The following is a 16,803-nucleotide window of genomic DNA, read 5'->3' as shown; positions in this document are numbered from 1 at the left end:
CACTAAAACGTTTTTCTTTTCAAATGGATTGATCAACCAGAACCACAGCTGTTGGACGCACAAAAGTGTAACAGCCAGTAAAGACACTGTCTGCACTCTGATTCAGACACAGTCACCATTGTTTTTAATGATGATGATGATGGCAAAGATGTCAACAATGACAAAAGATAAAAAAGAAGAAAACAATGATGTTGATGATGATGAGGGTTCTGAGGGATTTATTGCTCTTTAAACTGTGCTCATTCCCATGACCTTCAAGGTCAGGTAACTGTAAAGGCACTATAATGTTTGTGCTCAATGTGTCTGAGAAGGAAATGACTGGGGGAACGTGAAAGCAGCGTTGACCCTGAGGGTGGCGGCGAGCGACAGATTGGGAAGGGGAGAACTGGAACGGGTCGACACCAAGGAGAGCAGTTCTGGAATAGATCGGAGGAAGGAAGTTCAGAGCTGTCGGCACGGAAAGTTACGGTGATGATGATTCAAGTATTGGTCATTAGTGACACGGGTGTGTGGTCTGATGTCATAGAAACACCAAGGCACCAAAACAGAAACACCAGTGAACACCAGTGTTAGTGTAAAACAGTTGAAAATATGGGATTTTGCCTTTAACAAGTATTTTTTTCAGGATTTATTTAATATACGTAATGCTTACATTAAGTAAATGTGCCATACACCTTAATTCAATGGAACTCAACTTGACATTTAATCTGTAGGTCAATCGCCTCGCAAATAATTAACATCTATTTTTTTCAGTCTGTTGTGTTATATCCATAACCTTCAATGAATTTAATTTGGCTGTGTACAAAGTAGTACACTGCACTATTTGGACAACAACCATCCACAAATAGCTAAAATCCATCAGTACTTGAGCCCTCCTGTAAAAACGTTTACAACTTCCCATTTTAATAGTTCAGACTCCAAATATCCCTTTGTATGCATTAATACACATAGAAACTGACTAAACACTACAGCAGAAGCTAATCTACAGCCTTCCTTATTCTTAAGTTCAGCCAATCAGCGCCAAGGAAAATAAATGGGGTTCCTGGCACCAGCCAGTGTCATGTCAAGTGTATTTCTGGGTATTTCAGCTTTCCAAGCTGCATTTTCTTTGTGCTATTTTAGATGTGCTCTATGAAGAAAAATGCACAAGTGGGCTGATTTGAATGAGCATTGTTTGCATCTCGCCACATTCTATGTAGAAAATAACTCAAACATGTGGAAGAAAGTACTCTGGACAGATGAAAATGAAAATGGACATTTTAAGTCAACATGCAAAGTGCAGGAAAAAAATCTTAAATTGTGAGTTTAGTTTTCTTCAAGAATTAAGATAAAGACTTGAGCTATGGAGGTTCACCTTCCAGACTGAACTTACAACCAAATCAATGCCAAAATCCAGTCCTAAAATTTCAACTAAGAAACTCTTCAAAGGCTGAAAATTACTGTTTAAGCATGCTTCCCATCTAATCTGACAAAGCTAGATTTTATAAAGACAAATGACACAAAAATTACATCTCTGGATGCAGTAGAGGATACCCCCAATGACTCAGAGCTACATATTTGTAAAAAAAAAAAAAAAAAAAAGAGAGATTTATTTTAACTAGCATTTGAAAGGAACTGGTTTCTGATTTGAAATGAATATGTATAATGATTGCATCATACTTTCACAAAAAAGCCATTCCTCTTTATTTCCCCCTGAAGCCTTCAGAATAAATAAGAGATATGTTGCATTTTGGTTTTGTTCACACATCCAGTTGAACTTTTTATAACTATTTTCCCAAGTTTGAATGTTTTGAACGTTACAGTCTCTATTTACTATAATGTGATGTCAGTGCAATGGCACATACAGCACATGCTCGAACAGCCCAACTCCTTCCAAAGCCTGGGACTGACCAGTCCAGCACCGTGTTTGTGTGCATACATGCATGTAGGCGTGCTTGTGCATGTGTGTGTGTGTGTGCGTGTGTGTGCGTGTGTGCACTGGTGTTGGGGGGTGGAGGGGTATAGGAGGAGTGGTGGTTCCTTATCTGTAGACCACAGGCAGCTTTTGAGGCTCTTATCAGCAGCCACCACATTGTACTAGCACATCCTCTTGTCCAGCAGGGAGCGGAAAACTCTCCTTGCAACATGGCTCCCTTTCTCTCCCCCCTCTCTTCGCTCTCCCACCTCTCCCTTGCCAGTACCAAAACTCTGGCATCCAACTAAATCATTGTGTCTTTTTGGCGAAGAAGTGGGATTGGGATAGACAGAACGGAGAAAGACAGATAGGTGAGGGTGACACAGGGACAGAAAGTGGGGGAAGGAAAGACCAGAGCTGTCAATCTTCATGCTTTGAATTCATCTTCGTCAAAAAAAGAAATATTTATGCTTCAGCTTAGACTTCAGGTTAAGTCTGTTTCTCTTCAGCTGTTACTTTGCAACATTAACACTTAAATATCATTTAGAGTTGTGAAGGGGATTCACATCAGTAGGAAGGCATTTTTGAGTAATGTCAGACAGTTTGGCTCCAGTTCTGACTTCAGACACTGACAGGCGAACGCTGACAGGATTGCATGGAGTGCGGCTGTGCAGAGGGAGGAGGGAGACGGCGCTTAAGTGCTGCGCACATTCAACATGCTCCTTCACAGATCATTTCGACTCTGACGGATTCTGCATGACAGGCAGACGAGGAACCTCACAACATGTGTCAGTGAGTAATCACATTACTTTGGTTACCTTTTAAATTTTAGGGTTGTAGTCAGAATTGAAATAGTCTCCAGTTTGTTTTTGAAATATTAAGTTGTGTTCAGCGCACCATATGGTACAGGTGGGACGTTCAAAAAGACTTCCAGTGAAATATTGTTGCCATGAAAATATTTTGGGCTATAAGAGAGAATTTCTGTTGTTAAAAAAAATCTAGATTTTTTTCTTCAAAATGATGTTTTTAAAAATTTTTTAAAGTTGCATTTTTTTTTTTACGTAAGTATCTTTCTAATATTAATATTTATTATAGACAATAAACAAATATTAATAATAAAATGTAAAAAAAAAAGAAAAGAAAAATATACAACACCAAAAAGAAGAAAAACATTAATTTTAATAGTGTTCTGTTGAGTTGCAATACAAAAGAAGCTAAATGATGAGAGAAACCCGGTCTCGACTATTTACAGTACAGGGAGATTATTATCAGAGCTCTGTATGTGCAGCTTCCACCAAGCTTGTTTTAACTAATATATTTTTTGCATGATGTTTAAATTTAACGGCGGCGTAAAGAGATTTCATTTGAATTCACTTGCAGGAGTCGTCCCTAGACAACTCAGAGAAAGACGGAACTCCTCAGAACTAAAGTCACGATGACCAGAAAAGACAAAACAGGAACAATTGCTATTGCAAAACCTGAAAATTAGAAGTACTTTGCACTGCAGGGGTGGGGTGGAGGGAATGACTGTTTCTCCTTATAGTAGAACAACTATTTTCCTCAGTATTCAGCAAAAAAAACCTCACCACAATCAATGCTGCAGCATGACAGGAAAAACAAAGTGATTTTGAAGACAGTTTTAGTAACAGCAATGCTAGAACTGACCTTTCAAGCATATAAACAGTGCATCGTAACTTTTTTAAAAAAATTCTTTCTTTTGTTCGGCAGATTCTTTGATACCAGTCCAATCTTCAAGGATCTGGGCCATTTCAAATCTTTCCAGAGATTTTGAGTCACATCCTCAGACAACACACACCCACACACACGCACGCTACAGACAGCTGAACAGACTTAAGAAAAGCAGTCACTGGGGATTTGTTGAGAACATAAACTTTGCCACTCAGGATGTACTGTAAGAAATTTACAGACACACACATTAAATTTAGATCAAACTCTGCTGTACGTTTTCGCCGGATCCAGCTGTAAAGACGTGAGTCTTTCATTCAGCACTGTGAGGACTGCAATGCAGAGTGACCAGGAAGTCATCAGACACAAGAAGTTACAACATCTAAAACACAAAAGAGCATCTTGCTGAAATTGGAACACCAATCAGATTGGATGTCACTTTTACAGACTCTTATTGATGAACATGAAACCATTAGATTATCTCAAATGTGATGAAGAGACACACTTTCTGAAAGAAGAACGAGGTTGATAAGTGATTCTTTATTCCAAAGACATTAGCACCATGATGGAAAAACTGAAACATTCTGCTCCACCTGCCTCCCCACCTGACCTCCTTCGTCCCACCTCCTCTTCCTCTCCCTCATCTTCTACTTCTTCACAGTCCTCTGCATCCGTGGAGCTGCACAGTCCTTCAACGTCCTCAGATCCCACTAGAAGCCCAAAGCCCATAAATAAAGCTGAGCTAAATGAACATATGAACATCTCTACTCCAGCCACAATTCGATCTCCCATCATCCTAACAACAGTGTTAACCAGTCACCAAGCAGGTGCATACGAACCACCTGAGTCTACTGCCAGGGAGATGGAGAAAGATGACGAGATGGAAAAACTTGAGGGATCAAAAACCGTTGCCTCTAATGCTCCTGCATCCACAAATGGATCCCCGACTCTTTCTTCCCCACCGCCACTCCTCCCTGCTCCAGCCAAGACATCTCCGTGCCCCCTTCCGCCTGCAACTTCCACCTCAGCTGTCCTCTCATCATCCTCACTGTCTCCTCTTCCTCCACACATTCCAGTCATCAGCCTTGGTCACAGCAAGCCCCCTCTGCCTCTCCCCAACACCCCTTTGACTGCTCTCCACCCAATTCCCAGCCTCATCCACGGACCCCACAGGGACATTCGGCACAGCCAGCAGACCTGTTTGACCATGATCAGTCCTGGAGCGTCAGGATTACCTGGAAGTCCTGGAGGCCCTTCCGCTGGTCCTTCTGGGCCCCTCCTGGCTCAGCAGTATCTCCCCACACATCCATTCCTCACCAGGTGAGATTTGACTTTTGCGTTTGTGTACTGTATGTCACTCCCAACTTTTTTTTTTGCCTCATTACCACCTCAGATTGAACACATTGTACATCAGAGTTAGTCTTCCACTTCCAGAGGGCTCAACATCAGTCCGATGAGACAGATATAGTCTGGACAGAATGATTCTAGCATAAAAACATGCCATGATTTAAAATATTATTGTTTGCATCATCACAGCATGATCAATTAATCAATCAAATTTACTTGTGTAGCAGTTATCTGTGCATTTCAAAGTGCATAAAAACATCATCACCTCACCATATAGTCAACAGTTATGAAAAACAGTAACACACATTACATTTTGTCAAGTGCCATTGTTAAAACCATCAGTACACATCAAATATTTTGGTCAATGTTCCATTTATAATAGCTCCAAGCAGGTGGGTTGTTAGTTTTACAGGAACTCAATGTCTCTGAGACCAACACGTCTTTCCGCGGTAGGATGGTGTGTTCAGGTCAATGTGCGGTATTAGTTTTCTGCTATACACACACACACACGCATGCATACCATTTCTTGCATGTTGACCGAAAAATTCTATTTTGGTTTCATCAAGCAGAACACGTTCTTCCACACGTTTGTTGCCTCCCCTGCATGGCTTTCTTTCAACAATGGCTTTATTCTTTCCACTTCCCCATAAAGAGCAGATTTGTAGCGTGCATGACTGACAGCAGCCTGATGGATTAAACAGAACTCTGAGAGATGCTCAAGTCTGGAATATTGTTTTATAACTGAACGCCGCTTTAAAAGCCCTCAACAACTTCAACTTGTCTGCTCTGTTTCTTCATCATGGTGCTGCAATAATCTTCAATAAACCTCCAAGGCCTTCTCAGAACAGCTGGATTCATACTAACAGTAATTTTAAAACAGGTGGACTCACTAATTCTCTTACTCTACTTCAGTTAGGAGTATCAGAGTGATGGAAGCTCAGCGCAAATCTGCACAACCTATTCCAGATTCTTATTAAAAAGCAGGAAAAATACATGCATTATTTCTGCCACTGTTATTTTCTCTACTTTTGCAAGTTGTACCACCTTTAGAACATGTTCCAGATGTTTCACCTGAAATTATTTAGATGCTTAAGATAATGTGATAATATATTTTGTGTTTATCTCTTTTGTCTACTACAAATTGTATAGTGAGATTATCAGAAAGTACACAAATGAATTATATATCCAGGATGTTTTATCATAGATAAATCAAGCCTGAAACTCTGAAAGCTGCTACAACTTGTAAATAATGTATTTATCAATACACCTTCAATAATGACACACAAAAGGACAATTTAGAAAGACTGCCAACACAACATTATGAACCCTAGTTGAGCGTAACTACCTGAGATGCAAGCTTTGATGATAAACACACTCAGTAACAATGCCAAGTTTCTGCTCTACATAAAACTCAAACTGCTGGGATTTCACAGTTTCCCGCTGTGATTGATAGGAGCCTGAACTGCACAGAGAAAAGGCAACACAGCACATCTCTTCAACTCACAGCTGTTTGGTCATTCTCACCAAGTCTTCAGTTTACAAGCTCTCCTGTTACGTTAGTTTCTGTTCCACAAGGGACAATTTCCTCAATTTTGCTGCCGACTAAGTAAGAAAGTAGATTATTTTTCACTGTGGACTAGTCTGGCTGTCCTAATTGGTGTGGGAATAAGGAAGTTGCCACTCTTTTTATTAGTTTAAATAGTTCAACATGCAGAAGAAAAATTATCTGAGAACCAAGACTCTTGAGAACTGAGTGGATAAATGGATGAATTAATAAAAGTATAATAATTAAACCCTCATTAATGCCTCTTCACTACACTCTCTCTTTATGTAGCAGCATCTAAAATTATAGGTGGATCCCAAGTGTTGTTTTTTTTCTTTTTTACCTCTGCTGCATATAATTTATGTTGCTTATTGTTTAATGTGTGTTTTTATTTCTTAGTTCCTACCTGGGACCCTCAGGGGGAAGCTATGGTGTCAACAACAACATCCGCATTAAGAGGAGGCCCTCTTCTCATTTTGAGATGGAGATCAACGAATGTGAGTTTCAGTAATGATTTGGAAATAGTTATTTGCATTTTTCAGAGATTACTTCCACTGGACATATGTGAGAACCTGGTCCTTAAGTTACAAATGAAATGTAATATTATATCCTTTTAATATTATTCCTGTTAAATATCTACAGAAATGGCTTTGCACTAATGAAATAAGAATAAAAACAAAGTGAACTCATGAAATTTACGAGATAAATGTACACATCCAGGGAGAAATTCACATAATGCAATTAGTTTATTTATTTATTATTATTTTGGCCATTTTCTGTCTCAATCTGCTAGACATAGACAAAGATTCACCTACCGACCTCTTTTACGTTAGCCTCAAAGCAGATGCAAAAGGGATCAAAGCAATAAAGCATTTTCTAAAAAAGTGCTTCGGTTTCTGACCTGATGAGGCTGGAACAGCTGAGTGGGTCAAGATTTCTCAATGCATCTCACCGCCACTCCACAAGGAGAAGAAAATCCCTCTTACAGAGTTACTTTACAGTATTTCATTTCCAGCAACAGGCCTGAATTCAATGTTGAAGCAACTTTAGTTAATGATACTTTTTAATGTCCATGATTTCAGAGTATCTTAAGCTTCGACTTAAATTGGAAAAAAATGCATATGGTGCATGAAAAATCAAAGGAGGAGGAAGGCTTCATTTGATCTAGTTTGATAACCTAATCTATTTTTTTTTCTTTTAGTTTCTTTTAGTTTACGTAATAATATCAGAAAATGCTCCGTGTTTCTTATGATTGAAGTGAAGAGAAAATAGTGATAAGTATGGAGAAATGTTCATGTACAGTCATATTCAACAAATCAGAATATGCGTTCATTTGTCAAGTTAAGCTAGTTTTTCCAAATAGCTTTTAAGCAAGTATTCATATTCACATTTCTGTTGTTTTCATTATCAGAAAGTAAGGACCTTAATTTGTAAAGGAAAAAAACAAACACATAAAAACCAGCAATGTTACCTCAATAATAGTAAGTGCATGAATAATACATGTGAAAAGTCCTGGACATAAACGTAAGACTAATGAATAACTCAATTAGGAAAGCATTGGGTAATTAATTGAAAGACTTAAAAATTTAGGGTGTTTTCTTGTACTACTCATTGCCAGTTAACACCAGTCTAATAGTATCTTTAAACATTAAACACTTTGAAAGCAAGTATTACAAATTTAGATTATGAATGATTTAGCAGTTATCAGTAACAGTAGACAAAAATATAAAGAATGCTTTTTAATATTTCCTGCATTGAAAGCACTAAATGTTGGAAAGTTGCACAATTATGGGATTTTCAGTCTGAATATAAAGAAAATTGGATTAAATGCTTTGTTTTTTTTATATATATTTATGGATATCATTTGCAAAAGTATTTGTGGAGTCACTACAATTTGGTCAAACTACATCAGCACAGAAAACTATCATTTATTTAAAGTGGGAAATTTAACAAGCAGGACACACAAACTCATTGTGCTTTTAAAGTTTTGGTTGTTCATTGTGCCTGTTTATGAATAATAACCAACTTTGTCTTTTCATACCACTTACACATAATTTTGAAAAACGGATGCAATGTCTTGTTAACTAATGTGGCCTTCCTGTGTTTCTGTCAGGCCCTCCTCAGAAACTTGCCCGCCGGGTGTTCACCAACAGTCGCGAGCGCTGGCGGCAGCAGAACGTGAACGGGGCTTTTTCTGAGCTCAGAAAACTGATTCCTACGCACCCGCCCGACAAGAAGCTCAGCAAGAACGAAATCCTGCGTCTGGCCGTGAAGTACATCAACTTCCTGGTCACACTGCTCAACGACCAGGCTCAAGACAAGAGCAGGAACTCCGCTGAGGACCGAGCAGAGGATGACAGCAGGGCTGCTGGGTTGGACGGTAACAGTCAGAGGACTCTGTTTCAGAGGGACACCCCGCCCGCAGCAGCCCGTCCCGCTGCTGTGGCGTCAGCCCACAGAGATTCAGCTGACTCAGTCATTGCATTGGTGAACTCTCCAGCAACGTCCAGCTGCTATGGAGACACGGACAGTGAGGAGAGCTTTGGGGCGAAGACCGCTTTGGTAACGCATGATATTCTGGGAAAAATTAAAGGTCAGATTAGGATGGTTGCTGCTACAAATGATGAGCGGTGACTTTAAAAGACCTGTAGAGGCGCTGGGAGGAAAATGTAACATGCAACAAACCAGGAGCTGCCAAGAATAATAGATTTTTTCCCCCCTTTGATTATCCAGTTTTTGAAAATCTGCCTCTAAGTAGTGTGAATAAAATGTCCATTTTGGTGATATTTCATACTTAATAGCTTGTGTTTTTGTGCAAACATTGATTTTGAAGTGTTGCGCATGAAATAAACCTTTGCTTAGCGGAAAGTTTAGCCATGAAATTTAACAGAACAATCAAAATATATTGCAACCCAATAACCTGGAGCATGCTATAGTTCACTGCAAAAGTAAACATCCCTATTTCATGTGGCATCACATTCAAACCATGAACACCAATGTGTTTTATGGGGATTCATTATAAATCGACAAGAAGCAGTGCATTACTGAGAAGTTGAAGAAACAAGTACGCGGTTTCAAAACGTTTTTGTCATAAAATTTTCAAAATTGTAGTATAATATTTGCATTCAGACTCTTTATTTCTCATTTCCTTGGATAAAATACAATCCAATGATCTGCCTTCAGAAGTCAGTATGAATACAACTGTTCCTCCGATGTTTGCTGACAAACTAATAGCATCATGAAACCAAGAAATACAGCAAACGTGTCAAGGAGAAAGTTGTGGAGAAGTAAAGTGCCTTCAACACACACGTGATAAAACATGGTGGTGTCACCGTCACGCTGTGAGGATTTTTTTTCTTCAGCAGGGACCCTGGTTAGAGTTGATGGGATGATAAATTCAGCTAAACAACTTAATCCTAGAAGAAAACTTAGAGGCTGTAAAAGATTCCTGACTGGGGCTGAGGGTTCACCCTGCAGACAGTATTGGAATGGCTAAGTCAAAGTCCAGTCCTTTTATAGATAAAAATCTGACTCAAGAATTGTCAATTGATGCTCACAGATGCTCTCTGTCCATTCTGAACGAGCTTGCACTATTTTGAGAAAAAGGAATTGGTAGTAAAAAAAAAAAGCCTGCAGTAAAAGATAGTTAAAGAAACTACTTTCTCACAGAGGATGAATAGATTGCATGCTACATTTTTCAGAATGCTTTATTCATAGAATACCTTGAAAATAATTTTTCCTCCTCTTTACAAGTGCAATACTTTGCAATGTTCTATCTTAGGATGCTACATTGAAATGCATGGACACTTGAGGCTGTGAAAATGTTAGAATACTTTTGCAAGGAACTGCCACCTTCCATCAAGTAATGGCAACATAGATTCCAGTAACTTCTTGCCTCTTTTGGAATTAATTTATTTTGACAAAATATGGGAAACATGGTTTTAACTCTCAAAAATGTCTTGCATAAATGTATTTTGTTCCCATCTGAATCTTAGATGTTTACGTGTACAGTTACAATCTTCATCGCACCAGCAGAAAAGCTCATGGCATGCTTCACAATTTGCTGTGTTAATGTTCTTCCTGTCCTTGTTGAAAAGAAGCGGGTCCATGGTTCCACCCTGAAGTTGTGACACACTTCTACCAGACAATAATAAAGTGTGCTTTACGCTGCTGTTCCTTATTTGACATCCTCTTACTGCTCTCCGAAGACGACTCACAGTCAGCACTATTTCTCAACACATCCAAATGTTTTTGCTGTGCTCAGTTCAGGGAACATTCAGCCTCCCAAAAAAAAAAAAAAAAGTTCCGTAAACTGAAATCTCGGTGAGATTTGACTGCAAAAAGCAACAACTGTTTGATTAAACAACATATAGATCCTAGATATTCATTCTTTTCAACATATTTCTTTTTAAACACAGACAATGTGTCCTTGAGTTTCTAGGTTTATTGCAACATATGAACACCATCAAGATTTAGCTGGAGAAAGCATAAAGCTTCCTGCTCCACAGGTGCCTTTGCACAGCAGGGTCATAGATTTATGAGAGCGGCAGTTTTGGCTGTGCGGTTGAGGTTGAAAAAGGTCAGGATGGATGTGGGATGTGGTTAAAGATGGGGTTCATCATGGAGGAGGAAAGCGAAAAGCTGCGGGCCGAGGTTCAGCTGTGGCTCTATCAAGTGGCCAGGAAACGGCTACAGTTAGTGCTGTCTCATTGATGGCCAACAAGCTTCCTGAAGGAGGGGGTGGTGGTTGCATGCGAGTGTGTGTTCGATGAGAAGTTTTTGGGCATGACGGGCAGTGATCGCTGAATGAGAGAAAGGTAGGCCCAAATAAAAAAAAAATAAAAAAAACCCACCAGGATGCTCTGGGAAACCCTGTGCAGCCAGTTTCAGGATCACACAACAGGAAGGGCAGCTTTCACAACACTGCTACAGCTGCATCTGTCCGCTCTTCTGTGCCAAGTTGCTCTGTCCCCACCCTGCTTTTTTCAGATGCCACAGGAGGGGGGCTGCAATCTCAGACACACTCACACAATTTTTATGAGTTTAAAGGATTCTCACATACAAAACAAAGCAGTTTTAAGATTGGATTTATGTGCCGTAACGAGCTGGACTCAGCATAATTATGAGGCTTTAAGTTTTTAATGCTATGCACCCTGGCTTAATTTAATAACTACAAAAGATGCTAACAGGAAATTTCATGAACCTGCATTTGTTGAATTTATTTCACTTAGGTTATCTTCTCAGCTTGAACCCTTAAGGGATAAGTTCAAGGTTTTAAAAGCCAGGTTCAATTTAAAGGTTACAAGCAGTGAGCATCCTACCTGTAGTAACAAATTCACTTGATGTCTTCATCTAATATAAATCCAGAATACCTGGTCCCAGAGGACACAGTTAATGGATAATTTGAGAGACCAAGAAGACACAGCATCTTAAAACAATTTCACTCCTCAAACTTCACAAAGGTTTATGCAAATACTGTTTTATGAACCTTTAAGCTGTTTGCATTAGGTGTTTTTTGTTTGTTTGTTTTTCTACATAGAAGCTTTCAATTATTTACATAAGAAATGGAGACTCATTATGATGTGTCATTATCAGTATTCACATTTCACACCTTCTCTCCTGCCTCATTTTTTTGTAAATTGCTACTGGCCTCGTTCTCAATAACCACTTACAGCAAACATGACAATAGTTTAAAAGTTCATAAGACAGAATTGATCAGAATCTATTTAGTGTTTTTGAGACTTGACGTCTTTCTAGGACAGTAAAAGTCCACTTTGGTCTTTGCCTCTTTTAGCAAAGGACCAAAACTTTAGGTCCAACTGAACTGGATTTATACTAAACGAAAGATACCAAGAGAGTTATCTGCTCCTTGTAGGATATTATAACTGCCTTTAAACTTTTTCAAAAATCCCAACCTGCCCCTTTTGACAGGTAGTGTGTTAACCCTCTCTCCTCCTGAAACAGGGGTCAAGCAGGGTCACACATGCCAGCCTGGGACTCAGAGATAATGTTTCCTGCCCCCACCCCTTCTCCTCCATGCCAGACAAATACTGCACCTCTGGCCTCATTTCATCTGCCAAGCGCCAACTAACCTGCCAGTTATTTTTTGGTAGCACAGGCAGGACTGCAGCATGCAAATGAGGACGCCACTTTTCGGATATTGCGTAAACAAAATAGCTGCTTCGGGGTATTAGAATGACACAGCGGAAAGCTTCTAACATTTTTGTGATAAAACTGACCATCATTGCCACATAGTTCACACGTTTAATGACTTTTAAACTGGTGGAAAGAATAAATTTCCTGACACCTTGCAAAGGCCCTGTCATGTTTGTAATGCAGGCCTTCTGTTCAGACACTGAAGATTAGAGCTGCCATTCTAAAACACCTCAAATGCTAAAATCCCCTATTTTTGTTTTAAATGTGTGTGCATGTGTAGGGGCGTGTGTGTGTGTAGGTGTGTGCGTGTGTCTGTGTGTGTGTAGGGCCCATTTTACCAGCAAAAATTACTTTGTGAGACCTGATTTCTCCTTATGGGACCCAAAACCCGGGTCCTATAGAAGTGCTGTTTTTAGGTTAGGGGTTAGGTTTAGGACTCAGATGTGAGTTGAGTTTAGGTTAGGTTTAGGGTTATCCATGTACTGGTAATGGTTAGGTTTAGGAGGAGGATCAGTGTACCGGGACCACTGAATGTTTGGTTAACACTAGAACTACCAGGGATTTCAACCTCCTCCTAGAAGTCCCGAAAGAGGGTCAAAAGACCCTGAGTCCAAACTGACGACTCTGATGGCTCAAATTAGCATCCCCTCTTCAAATGTAAATATGGCCATTGCCTGAGGAATCAGGAGGGGGGGAGGAGAGCCGTCAGGCCAGAAGGTAGGAGTGTGAATAGTCCATGTTGGGGGTGGGTGCGATCTATGATGGAGGCAGCTCTACAGTAGACTTTCCTGTTGGTAATGCTCTTCAGAGAGGGTTGGGTAGTTTTGAAGCATACATGAAGTGTTTTTGGAGAGATGTGACCTTTTGCAGCTGATTCATGATGTTGTGCTGCATTAGGTCATTTTGCATTAGGTCCAGGTCATTTTGCCAAATGTACATATAGTTTGCAAAACATACAATCTGTTTCAAGAAATATGCAAAGGTTTTTCTAAAAGAAATTAGTAATGTTTTTCTTTTAAATAAAGCTAAGTGGATTTAAAATGGGGCTGCACAGTGGTGCAGTTGGTAGAGCTGTTGCCTTGCAGCAAGAAGGTCGTGGGTTCGATTCCCGGCCCGGGGTCTTTCTGCATGGAGTTTGCATGTTCTCCCTGTGCATGGTGGGTTCTCCGGCTTCCTCCCACAGTCCAAAAACATGACTGTCAGGTTAATTGGTCTCTAAATTCTCCCTAGGTGTGAGTGTGTGTGTGTGAATGGTTGTATGTCCTGTATGTCTCTGTGTTGCCCTGTGACAGACTGGCGACCTGTACAGGGTGAACCCCGCCTCTCGCCCGGAACGCAGCTGGAGAGAAACCAGCAACCCTCCCGACCCCATTAGGGACGAAGGGTGTAAGAAAATGGATGGATGGATGGATGGGTTTAAAATGACAGTTTAGAAATAAACTAACCAAATTAATTTTGTTGATCCACCTAAAAAAAATCATGCAAAAAGTGTAAGCAAAAGAGATCTGGGAGACTTTGCACATGCAAATTTGCATGCAGCCTTTTGTGCCGTGGAGGATAAATGGGTGACTGCTTCACCTATTTAGTTCACAAGAAACAAAATGCAGAAGAGGTTCACCACTCAGAAGGCATTGGAACTGATTCTGAGCAGATTGTGATTCAGATGGAGAAGACATAGACTTTCAACTGGATTCGGACTCTGAGCCGTCTTCAGGTTAGATTTCTCAACCTACCTATTTTATTTTCCTGACTATTTTTTATTTAGAACCAATCAAAAGGTTAATTTGAAATTGTTTATCTTGCAGATGAGGAGACTCTCCCTCTACCAAAAAAGAGAGCTTGTTTGAGGAGTGAGCTGTCAGAGACCATGAAAAATGGCACAGTGTGGCGTGAAGAACAAGTGGGGACACATCTCCATTTCACTCCAATAGAACCGCCACAGATGGAGAGCCAAGCGCTAAGGCCAGAGAAAGTATCTGGAGTCGCCTTCAGAGCTTCCTCTGTTTTATCACTCTTGACATGCTTCGTAGCATTCAAGAATGGACTACTCAACATGCACGTCACACGGAGCAGCTGGATTGGTTCATGGATCTCCCGGAACTAATGGCATTTATTTCAGTCATTATCTTGTGGGGGGTGACCAAGGTTCCATCACTATGTGACAGCTGGTCAGCAAACCTGGCAAACCCAAAGATCATTGCAACTATGGCCCAAAAACGCTTCCAAGACATCATGCGACACCTACGCTTTCATGACATGTTTACACGCAGTGAGCGAGCGGAGACCGATAAGTTTGTTGCAATCTCCGATGTTTGGGGATCGTTTGTCACTAACTGCATCGCATCCTACAACCCTGGTCGACACATCACTATTGATGAACAGCTTTTTTCATCAAAGACTCGCTGATGTTTTCTGCAATACATTGCAACAAAACCGGACAAGTTTGGCATCAAGTTTTGGGTGGCTTGCGACTTGAAATAAAAGTACATCTGTAATGTCTTCCCATATCTTGGAAAGGACCCCAGTCGTCCCAGCAGGGAGAGACTGTCCGAGACTGTAGTGATGAGGCTGATGGAACCGTTCATGGACAAGGGCAGAACTGTAACCACGGACAATTTCTTTACATCACTGTCACTTGCACAACGACTGCTTAGCCGGAAAACCACTATCCTCGGCAAAGTCAACAAGAGATGTCGGGAAATTCCTCAATCCGCTAGACAGATGGATCGCACTGAATTCACCACTCAGGTGTTTTCAACCACTGGTGCCACGCTGGCAGTGTATGTGCCCAAACGGAAGAAGGCTGTTTACGTTCTCAGCAGCATGCACAGCGTGGTTGAGACTGAGGATACCACCAAAAGGAAGCCAAACACGGTCACACAATACAACAAAACAAAGTGCGGTGTGGATGTGATGGACCAAATGGTGCGGGAGTACAGCGTGCGTGCAGGAACATGGAGATGCCCAGTTGCAGTGTTCTATAACATGATTGACATGGCAGCACTGAATGCACATGTGCTTTATTAGGCATGCATTGGGGTGCAGAAGAGACGGGTGGACTTCCTGGTTGAGCTTGCAAAAGAGTTGGGTAACTCTCATGTGAGTGGGAAGAAGGCACACAAGGAGAAACTGCTTCGGCAACAAGCTTCCACACCCAGCTTAGGCAAAAGAGCGAAGTGTCAGGTCAACCATCGATGCAGGAACAATTGTACAACTGTGAGATGCGTTGAATGCTACAAATACACATGTGGCAAATGCACCAGGGTCATACCCTGGCAGTGCCAGGTATGTTCCGACAGTGCAGACTGCGTGCTGAAATGCCAGTCACACAAGGACATGCCACTCACACACACACAGCCCCCCACTGTGCCTAATGTAAATATGTGTGGAATTGTTTTATTTCTTGTATTTTTTGTATCGTTTTTAATGGCAAAAATAAAAAGCATTTAAACAAATAACAGTTGTTCTTTTGTATATTTCTCATGCTGGAATTTCAGTCCTCTTGACTTAGACACAAATACTTCTGGTCATTGCTCACAGCTGTACCTGGCTGTAAAATTTCTAATTCTCCATTTAAAATATTAAAATTAATTCATTGTGGTTTTTTGCTAAAATAAAACTAAGCTAAATATAATATATATAATCTTTATATTATAAAATACAATATACTGAATAGAACTAACTAGACAGTTAGTTGGGAGTTAAGCTTTCCCTCTTCCTTTGGTGCGCCAGTAATGGCCTTATTTACAGAACAAAAGCGCCTGTTCACACCTCCTTTTAGGATGCTAATTAGAATCCATCAGGTCATTTGACCCCTCTCTGGGTTCCAAAGGTAGAAATGTCAAATGACCCTTCTCTGGTAGTTCTAGTGTTAAAGGATGGTGCATCGCATTTCTATATTCAAGTTACAAATATGAAAATAAATGGAAAATCCAAATGCTATGGCTTTGAAGTCATAAATAGCTCCCAGATGCTTATCACATGGTCATAGTTGCAATTATACAGTGTTTTTATTTTTACTAGTGATGTAGGATCCACCAGTGGTGCTTGCACCATAGATTGAAAACCATAGGATCAATGCACCAAGAATGTCTTTGTTTTTTTAAGTATGACGGTAGAAATTATTATTCCTGTACTGTAAGATATTTGGCCTCTGAAGGAAAGATACAAATTTTGT

The 16,803-nt window shown here is 40.3% G+C and overlaps 1 protein-coding gene across 2 annotated transcripts; it reads left to right on the top strand.

The window, feature by feature from the left end:
• Positions 1-2,073: 2,073 nt before the first annotated feature.
• On the top strand, positions 2,074-10,650 carry lyl1 (LYL1 basic helix-loop-helix family member). Of its 2 annotated transcripts, none has more exons than XM_044115019.1 (4): positions 2,074-2,686; positions 3,275-4,900; positions 6,870-6,967; positions 8,584-10,650. In XM_044115019.1, the coding sequence occupies exons 2-4, from the start codon at positions 4,143-4,145 to the stop codon at positions 9,102-9,104; spliced, it is 1,377 nt and encodes a 458-aa protein (XP_043970954.1). In that variant the 5' UTR covers positions 2,074-2,686; positions 3,275-4,142; the 3' UTR covers positions 9,105-10,650. The 2 variants fall into 2 exon arrangements, with proteins under 2 accessions (XP_043970954.1, XP_043970953.1); XM_044115018.1 differs by having other exon boundaries at positions 2,099-2,686; positions 3,623-4,900.
• Positions 10,651-16,803: the final 6,153 nt, after the last annotated feature.

This window comes from Gambusia affinis, linkage group LG04 (assembly GCF_019740435.1).
Source record: "Gambusia affinis linkage group LG04, SWU_Gaff_1.0, whole genome shotgun sequence".
Taxonomy (NCBI): Eukaryota; Metazoa; Chordata; class Actinopteri; order Cyprinodontiformes; family Poeciliidae; genus Gambusia; species Gambusia affinis.
This window is presented reverse-complemented; position numbering and strand designations above follow the sequence as displayed.

Excerpts from the sequence above, each read along its gene's own strand:
- lyl1 (XM_044115019.1), top strand. The coding sequence starts at position 4,143 with ATGATGGAAAAACTGAAACATTCTGCTCCACCTGCCTCCCCACCTGAC. Across the intron at positions 4,901-6,869 it reads ACACATCCATTCCTCACCAG|TTCCTACCTGGGACCCTCAG; the intron begins GTGAGATTTGAC and ends TTTATTTCTTAG. Across the intron at positions 6,968-8,583 it reads TGAGATGGAGATCAACGAAT|GCCCTCCTCAGAAACTTGCC; the intron begins GTGAGTTTCAGT and ends TGTTTCTGTCAG.